This window comes from Lygodium microphyllum, unplaced genomic scaffold (assembly GCF_053477565.2).
Source record: "Lygodium microphyllum isolate KBCC unplaced genomic scaffold, Lygodium_microphyllum_v1.1.10 scaffold_73, whole genome shotgun sequence".
Classification (NCBI taxonomy): domain Eukaryota; kingdom Viridiplantae; phylum Streptophyta; class Polypodiopsida; order Schizaeales; family Lygodiaceae; genus Lygodium; species Lygodium microphyllum.
Genome location: NW_028229556.1, coordinates 204,474 through 214,326, shown reverse-complemented (window position 1 = coordinate 214,326; position 9,853 = coordinate 204,474). Strand labels below are relative to the sequence as shown.

General features: G+C 40.3%; 1 protein-coding gene across 4 annotated transcripts in view; it reads right to left on the bottom strand.

Moving 5' to 3' along the window:
- Positions 1-2,050: 2,050 nt before the first annotated feature.
- LOC148008715 (ras-related protein RABC1-like) overlaps positions 2,051-9,853 on the bottom strand; it is a 54,327-nt gene continuing 46,524 nt past the window's right edge. For 2 of the 4 annotated variants that reach the window (XM_087674035.1, XM_087674036.1), the window contains 3 exons: positions 2,909-3,030; positions 2,671-2,799; positions 2,057-2,580 (listed from right to left, as the gene is read on the bottom strand). In XM_087674035.1, coding sequence (XP_087530161.1) covers positions 2,473-2,580; positions 2,671-2,799; positions 2,909-3,030 — 359 coding nt within the window. In that variant the 3' untranslated portion in view covers positions 2,057-2,472. Of the gene's footprint in view, positions 2,581-2,670; positions 2,800-2,908; positions 3,031-9,853 lie in introns of all 4 variants that reach the window. The other 2 variants (XM_087674037.1, XM_087674033.1) reach the window with 2 other exon arrangements.

Here is a 9,853-nt window from a genome sequence, read left to right as displayed (position 1 = left end):
CTAGATAGCACTACCCTAAAGGTCCACATTAGAGAAGCGTAATGAGGTGAACAGATTTCATGCACTCTACTTATCTTAGTATGCCAATTGAGCCACCATGTATTATGGTTTTTGTGCATACAATTAAGTCTAGCGACCCACCATGTATCCCGAGAATACCTAGTGTGCCCAAATAAAGAAGATATCCAATCCATCCCTCATGACTAAGCCAAGGTCTTGTAGCTCGTGTGAGTGGAGCAAAGTTGTCCCAAACAGCCCTTTCTTCCATCAATATGCATCCACCCCCATGTGACCTATCACCTACTCCAATAGTCATATTTTGATCTCCAATAAAGATGCTCATCTCATCCCTTGCCTTCACACAAAGCTAGCTCCACGATGCAACTCGAGCTAAGGGACTATTTAGTCATATTCTGATCTCCACTAAAGATGCTCATCTCATTCATAGCCATCACACAAATCTAGCTCCACGATGCAACTCAAGCTAAGGGATTATTTAGTGCATAAACAAAGACCACTTGTAGCTTCTCCTCCCCGACCTAGATTTTAATTGCTACACAAGATGCCAAGACAAGCTTGAGAGACTTATTCTAATTGCCAACAAGGTGCCTCCTTTCCCTTTCCTACAAACATTCAAAAAAATGTCATATCCTCGAAACTTGAGCTTCAAAGATTCCTTCTCAGCTAGCTTAGTTCCCTGTAAGGCAATCATGACTGAGTTCCTTCTTTTGATTATGTGATAACATACTTCATTGGGGGCACTCATCCCAAGCCCATGCACACTCCATGAAACCATTTTGAGCCTTGCACATTGCTTAGACTAATTGAAACTGCATCTACAACTCCGTAGTGGGCTTCCTCATCATCAAGAGCTACATAAAAGTTCCTATCCACCAAAGGTATGCGAGCCAGTTTCTTGAGAGAGACCTTACCTAAAAATTTGGTGCATTTTTGCTAGTCTTTAGCTGCAATTGTTAGCATCAACCTTCTTTAGGATAGGTCTGTCTTGCTGATCTCTAGTCTGCACATCTTTCCTAGCCTCCTTAGCAAGTTGATCAAGCTTGCTAGGCCTAGCCTTGTCCGTCGAATCATTCTTCCTCCTCTCATGGGTAGTGCCTTCACCATTACACTGATGGTTTCTTTCTTCTTCAATCTTTCTTGGTTAGATGCACAGGTGCAAATGTACTATGCTTTACATTAAGACTTCATTATTTGGGTTCAAAATATTTCGTTGAATTCCAAACAAAGGAGGCCAATTGATTGATTAATCAATTCAAGTGATTCACACGGAAATAAGATGGCTAGTAAGAATAAGAAACTATGGTTGACAACCACGAGCACATTTTTACAATGCTCATAAGCCTTATTATTAAGTGTCTTACCGTGTTCTCACACTGCCAATAGAGAGGTTACTCGGCCTACAGCTTTTCTACACAAGCGAGGTAGCATCCCCCATTGCGACCCCAAAAACCACCACACCACAAACCAAAAAAGAAGAGAAAGAGAAAAGAACACTTCTACTTCATTGTTTGCGCTCAACACATAAAACAATCGATAGCTAGGCTGATTGATGTCACCGATTGCTTGAACTCCACACCATCAAGGGCATCAAAGCTGAACCATGAAAAAGATGACTACATCCGTGTAAGTGCTTTTGCACACAGCCTGCAGATAAGACCTTCAATCAGCCGGTATGCAATTACCATGAAGAACCAGAAGACTAGTACTAACGGATGAAATATAGAAGCCAGCACGCACTACTGTCAATGACCATAAAAACCAGTACTTATTAATCAGTACCATAACTTGTGAATGAATTTCAGAAGCTGCAGATAGAACCCTCTATCAGCCAGCATGAATAGTGTATATTTATTTAAAGGTTTGCCAACATGACCCCACCACTTTATAATGAAAGCAATTAAGCTGCAGCCTCCAAGAGCACGTTAAAAACAGCCTACACTACCAGGCCAAGATAAAAAGTATCTGCAAGGGGGTCTTAAAGAGAGAGACCATCATATATACCATAGTTAGCACAGCAGGAAAGGTAATTCTATCTATCCATTGCATCAAAGAGACTTGAATTGACAACCTCATCTCATGAGTCTGTCCTGACAACTGAAGTACGGAGCCACACTTGGATTTTTGTAATGCAGAGTGTATAACTTAATTCAAGACCACATTGCTAGCACAGTTCATCCATATTCCACCTTGGTTTGGTATGATCGATAGGCTGCTTGATTGTTGTATGATCTACCACATAAAAGTTAATCCATTCCATAGAACATGCTATTAAGTTTGTACCACCTCCAGGACAGATTACAAAGTGCATGATGAGTTGATTTACAGTCTAATCATAAGTAAAATTAAATTACAACCAAAAAATGTTTAATAACCACATGTAGACTGTTTGAGATCATTTAATCTGTGTCAAACATGGCAAAACATCAAATTTATGTCTGACACTGAAGCACCCTAGCAGCAAGTACTGGTTTCCCCTGTGTTGTCACTAGGTTGTCCAGGCCTCAAAATATTCTTTCTTGATGAACTTGTGTCAGTCAGTAAGCTTGGTGTATCCAGTATCTGTGGAAAACAGATTATTTAAAATCAACAACTAAACAGAAGGGCTGCAAAGGGGAAGTTGAAAATTGTTCCCAAAGATTATCCTCTGACCTTCAGCACAAGCTCCTCAAAGCAATGCTGAACATTAACTCGTGTTTTTGCACTGCATTCTAGAAACAAACAGCCATACTGCCTTGCAAATGCAATGCCCTCCTGTTTTGTAACCACTCGTTCAGAATCCTGCAGCATGATATTTTTTTATTTATGGGAAAGCCTAAGAAACCCCTTGCACTCTTTTCACAGCTTTGGGTTGTGCCAAATCAGGAAGAAAAGAATTGTGATGACTTGCCTTATCAACCTTATTTCCAACAAGCATCTTGATGCAGTCTTGGTTCGTAGAATATGAATCCACCTCTTTCAGCCAAATATCAGACAAATTTGTAAAAGTGTCACGCCTTGTAACATCATATACTGCAAGAAATTAATTTATATCACAATCGATCATCATCATAAACCTCAGTAACATCATCACTAAACTAAGAACCATAAGATGGAGACATACAAAAATGCAGACAGTTTCCTCTGGTAATATCAATTTACACAGAATATTTGCTCACCTTCATTTTTACATCACTAGCATATGTTAAGAAGTCTAATAGGCATAGGAATAATCCCAAGTTGCCTTAAGGCATTCCAGGATTCGAACCCTTACAAACTTCAAACTTGACAACTGCAAACGCTTGCACTAAACATTCAAGGATTTAAACACTTATGAATTCAAACTTCACAATTGGAAACACTCGCACCAACCATCCACCACCATAAATGCAGTAAGTACAAGGTATTATTTTTTAAAGACCACTTCACATCTTGTCGTACACCTTTTTGGTGGAACTTGTTCTGTGTTCATGTCTTTCACTCAGCCCATGCATCCCCTATTGAACTAAAAATACATTAACTTCTTTAAAACAGCCCCAGAACATGACTGATTAATAAATTAAACCTTTTTATTAATTAAAAAGAAATCTTTTCCTGGAGACTGTTTGTGTCCCATAAACACAAACCCTATTGGGAGGACCCAAACTTTCCATAAATAGGGATGCTACCCTCCATCCAGCCTCAATCTCATTTGTGCAGTTTGCAGGTGCCATATCTTTGCTGTCCACACCCCCTTCGTAGAGGACACCTCACCCAAAGCTCCCCATGCTGCTGTACAGCCTACTCTGACATTGCCCAACTGCCACGTGGCAGTCTACTGCTGCATTTTGCCCTGATTGCTGGCATACAACCTGTTTTCAACTACTGCACATTTGTGTCTTGCTGCCAGACTAATCCGTTCAGCTGCCAAATCATCACTGCTGCCTGTATTTGCTAGTTTCCTGCATCGGATTGTCCATCAATCACACTGATCCTGCATCCTACTACTGTGTTTGCTGCTGCCAAATGCATTCAGGGGCTGCCTGCTGCATTTCACAATCTGTCAAAGTACGATACACTCTAGCTCATTATCTCTGCCCTATTCCTTTGTCAGAGATTTATTCATCCCCTAGGTAGGCATTGGCAGTATAATGTTGTACGGTTAGCACTCTCAGGCACAATTACACATTTCTTGGATATAGATCGGGCAGTTTTATGCAATCGTTTAGTGTTTGCCAGCAGTTCAGGGCAGTCAGGCTGGCCATGCATGTTGTGTAGGATGCCATGTGGCATAGGTATTAGTATGCAGCATTTTTTATCATTATTTACTGCTGTGATTTTTTATTTGGAGCAGTCAACTGTTAGCAGTCATGTTTGTCATGCCTTGTCATCTCTTGCCTGGGAGCCTTAGTATGACTCAAAAAAGGACTTCAAAATTTAGGAGCTCTAACCTATATGTCACTTGTTTTGACGGAGGAGGTAGCTGATTGTAGAGCACTCAGTTTATTGCCTTTTAGTGCATTTTCTCCTCCGGTCGAGATTTTGTGTGCATTTCTCAAGCAATTACTACTTTCCACAATTTGCCTGCCTACACCTACCAAACATTATCATTGTCATCTGGGATTTTTCCAGGGTCACCCCTATTTTTCTAGCACTTTATTCGTCATTGACCAGCATTTATTGCTGATAGGCCAGCATTTATCCTACACCTGCCAAACATTGTCATTGTCATCTGGGACTTTTCCAAGGTCACCCCTATTTTTCTAGTACTTTATTCGTCATTGACCAGCATTATTGCTGATCGGCCAGCATTTATGGCCTCCCCTAATGCAAGTCATCCAGATTTGGGCAATTTTGGCCTATATATAGTCCTCCCCTCCCATCATCCATTCATCTTCCTCCTTCCTTGGTAGGTGCACACTCTGACTCTGTCATCTTCCTCCCTCTCCAATGCTGCCATCGTCATCAGCTCAATCTAGTGCCCTCACTAACACTATGGACTCAAGCAAGGATTGATCAATCTCCTTCCACTTTCCCATTTGTATTAGCATTCTTTCTTGTTTAGTGCAAATTTCGTTCTTCTTTTCTTGCCGTCTTTCTCTGTTCCTTTGTCTCTGTGTTTCCGTTCCTTTCTATTGCACACTCTCACATCAACTACTTTAAATTGGCTAACCTGATAATTTAATTGTTTTTCTCTTGCCTATTTATGTTCGAGATGAACAAAGTCCCAGTACACTATTTTTAAGTTAGAAGGGGCTACCCTTGTTTTTGTGCAAATTATTTGTTAGATTAGGATTCAATAGCATGCACATACTCACACATGCTCATAGTGAACAAGTGAACACCAAGAGAGAGGAGAGTGCTAGAAGGTCGAATCCACTATGTGAGAATGATAATGAAACTACAATCCCTAAGGTACTAAGTATCACACCCACTAAAGGGTATTCACATGGGGAAAAAACCTTCCATAACAAGAAGATAAAAAGTGCCCGTGGATACGGAGACGTTTACACCAGAACTTCGGAGGGACACGATAAGTGTAACAAACCCCCCTTGAGTGAACAATGTAATTGTATCCTGTATAGGGACATAAACTAAGTGAATCTCCCTTATATGTAGCCTCTCTCTGACATAATGATCATGCACCTCAATATGCTTAGTGCTATGAGAAAACAGGACCAACAACGGAGGAGAGAAATGAGACAGTGATAGTGAGTGAGTTGCAACAAGAGAGTAGAGTGTACTTTCTGAATTGGATAGAAAGAGTGAAAGTACAATCTAGTTTTAAGTCATGAGTTGAGCTAACCAGCCTTCCATCGACTAGCTAGAGTTAGACTAACTTACTCTAGTTCCTAGTATCACTAACTTATTGTCTAAAGACACTAGGTATACACACTACATTGACACTTAAATAAGTGTCCACACCACACGAAATACATTGGACACTCCCAAAATTACCAAATTCTAATACCCTAAAATGCCAATGTCATGAAGTACAAGGATGATCAATCACCAAAGCATCCTAAGTTTAAGGACTTTCGAAAAGCCCCAAAATTCTCACATGGTAATGCTTTGCTGAAAATGTCAACAACATTTTCCTATGTGGATACATCCATCAAACTAATCTCTCCTGCATAACATCTCTCTCTGACATAATGGCAATACACCTCAATGTGTTTCTTGCGAGCATGAAATGCAGAATTACGTACTTCTGCAATAGTACTCTAACTTTCACAAGGAATGGGTGAAGACCCCTCCAATGGTAGATATAGATCAGCCAACAATCTGCGCAACAGCCATGAAATGCATAAACAGACTAGAAAGAAACAATTCCACTAGTAGACTGCCTAGTGTCTACATCACCAACCCAATCTGAATCAGTATAAGCCTGTAAATGCAAGTCTCCCCTCCCCTTTCCCAAAAATAATAATGCATGTAATTGAGTACCTTGCAAGTATCTCAAGATCCACTTAACAGCTTGCCAATGTATGGTCCATGGCCTATGCATATATTTGCTCACCTAAGATACTGCATACTAAACGTCAAGACGTGTTGCAAAGGTAAATGAGACAATCAACAGCCTGGCTGTAAATTGCAATATCATGCATCTCTTCACCATCATTGCATAGACAGCTTTAAGCATGGATCCATATGAGTGCACATAGGTTTGCAATCTTGCATATTATATGTATGTAACAACTTATCCACATACTATGACTATGACATGATGATACCATGCTAATTTTGGGTGAACTAAATCCCCAAATAGTGGTGGTATGGACAACCCATGTTTGACATAGCAAATGCATGTTTTAATTGAGTCTTCAAATCGGCAATTTATTCCTCTGTAGCTCCAATGAGCAGCATGTCATCCATATAAAGAATGATAATCAACAAGTCCCCCCTTTATTCTTAATGTATAGAGTGGGAGTAGTTGGACTATTTTTGAACCCTTTGCTGGCCAAATATGCATCAATTTTTTAGTACCATGCATAAGGAGCTTTTTTAAGACCATAAAGAGCTTTATGCGGCTTGCATACCACGTGCTCTCTCCCTTTAATTACAAACCTTGAAGGTTGTGACACATAAACATCCTCATGCAAACCCCCATTAAAGAATGTTGTCTTAATGTCCAACTAATGTACTTTTCAACCATAATTTACAACCACAGCAATCACACATCTCATCGTACTCATAAGGGATGTAGAAGCAAATGTTTCCTCATAATCTATGACCTTCTTCTGCGCGCATAGCCTTTTGCTACCAACCGTACCTTGTACCTATCAATTGTACCATCAGCTTTACATTTGAGTTCAAAAACCCACTTAGTGTCTATGGCCTTCTTGCCAGGTAGTAGATTCACAAGATCCCATGTAGAGTTAGTGGCAATGGAGTCTAACTCCTCCTACATGGCCTACATCCAACATACATCCTGCTAAGCTTCATCCAAGGAAGTAGGCTCATCATCATCCAACATTGAGCTCATAAACACATGCTTATCACAATCATCTTCTTCCATGATATTGGCCAAATGTGCCCCCCCCCTACATGTTACATGTCGAGCAGCCCTTCTAGTACACCGAGGCAATGGGGCATCCATTTCACTCTCCTAGAGAATTTATAACAATCATCTTGGACCGTTTTTGCTGCATTTATAGCATCCCTTTCATTCTAAACTCTTGCCGTCATTGCATGTGGCAAACCCTCATCAATGCCCTCCTATTCGGGAGCATATGGAGCAACAATAGCTTGCTGTAATAGGTCTGTCCTGCCATTTACAGCAAGCACAAACTCCAAAGAAAGACATTAAAGGCCTTCAAAAACATCACCAATGTCATGTGTGGTTAGCATTTGAAACTAGTCATGTGAAAATGTTGCATTTTCAGCAAACATAACATCCCTACTAACAAACACCTTCTTCGTACGTGGGTCATACATGCAATAGCCTTTGCTTTCCAAACTGTAGCTAGTAAAACTACATTTTATAGCCTTATCATCAAGCTTCCCATGAAGCTCTTTCGGAACAAGCATGTAGCCTATACAACCAAACACCTAAAAGTAGTCAAATTTGGGTTTCTTGACATGCGAAGCTTCAAATGGTGTGATCATCTTCAAAGCCTTTGTAGATGCACAATTCAATACATGATTGGCACACTAAAGCCCTTCTAACCAAAATTTATGTGGAGCCCCTTGCTTTTTAACATACAACAAGCATTTCCATAAGAGTGCGATTCTTCCTTTCAGCAACTTCATTTTGCACAGTGGCTTAATGCATAATGCCACAATCCAACAAATATGTCTCAAAAGTAAGAGACATATACTCCCCCCCTCTATCCATGCAAAATGCATGTACTTTTAAACCAATTTTAGACTCAAGCTTTGCCACAAGATGTTTAAAATACATGAGTACACCAAATTTAGCCTTTAGCCCATGCACCCATATATACCTCTAGTCATCAATAGACGTAACAAAGTAAAGATGACCTCCAAGTGCACGTGTCCTCATGGGACCACAAACATCAAAGTGAGTAAGTTACATTTTTCATATTACACGCACTGTACTATCCTTTTTGAAGGCAAACATGTGCATCTTGCCCAAAATACATCCCTCGTATACATGAGGAGGTGGAGTCTCCACTGGAAGCAATGCATCTACCATATGACACCTCTGGCGAGTCATCAAACTCCAAAAGCTCGTATATCCATAGCCAGCATACCAAACCTCTGCATTTTGCATAGCAAATGTAAGACTAGTGACCGCCATAGCATCATGAGAATGTCAGTCATAAGTGTCTAACAAGAATAAACCCTTATATAGGGTGCTTAACATCCTAAGTACATAGTCCATTTCTCTATTTTTGACAATACATTTGTCATCCTCAAAGATGACCTGAAAGCCATGCTTATTGAAGGTAGAAATAGACGACAAGTTCTTTGTAATGCCAAGCACAAACAATACATCTAGAAGCATGAAATTTGAACCATTTGCAATAGTAATAGTGACTATTCCAATGCCACAAACATCATATTTATTGTTGTTCGCACATGTGACACACTTTCCAATAGGGGCCGAATGCAAAGAAGTAAACAAGTGCTTCCTGGAAGTGATGTGCTTTGGAGCACCACTGTCAAAATATCATGTTTGCTACATTTCAGCAGCATTAAATCCTCAAACAGCCATAGAAGAATCATAACTGCATGTGAGAAATGCATAATCCTCCTCTACCAAGTTGGTTGAAGCATCACCATTTGCTAATTTGATGGCCGATGCCTCTTGGACAACCAAACCAGAGTCTTTCTCCTTCTCCTTGCCCAATCTCTTTCGACACTCATCAATATAGTGACCAGGTGGCTTCTTGCAATAATGGCATTTTCCCTTCTTTTTAACCTCATCTGAGTCTTGGACAGCCTTGTTTAATGGCTATCCAACATCACTCTTTTGCTAATTTTTTGCATTTCGCCTAGCTTTACCCTTGCCTTTAAATTTGGAAAGCATAGCCACATCACCTAAACGCAATGCAACATTCTTTCGAGTCTGCTCCTCTTGCAACAAGAGGCCTTCCAACTCCACAAAAGTAAAGGGCAGCTGGCCCCCCCACCCCCCCCCCCCTCGATGACAATATGAAAAAGGTGTAAAAACCAAGATATGACTCTGAAAGAGAGTTCAAAATGATGTTCACCAATTCAGCATCCTCAATAATCTCATCAACATTGAGCAACTGGTCACACAAATCCTGTATATAGTAAGGTGATCCATCATGCTATCACTCTCATCCAGGTTTACATTTGCCAACTCTCTACGAAGATAGGAGATCCTGGCCTCATTGCAAGCAACAAACATATGCTCAAATATATCCCATGCTAATTTTGAGGTCTT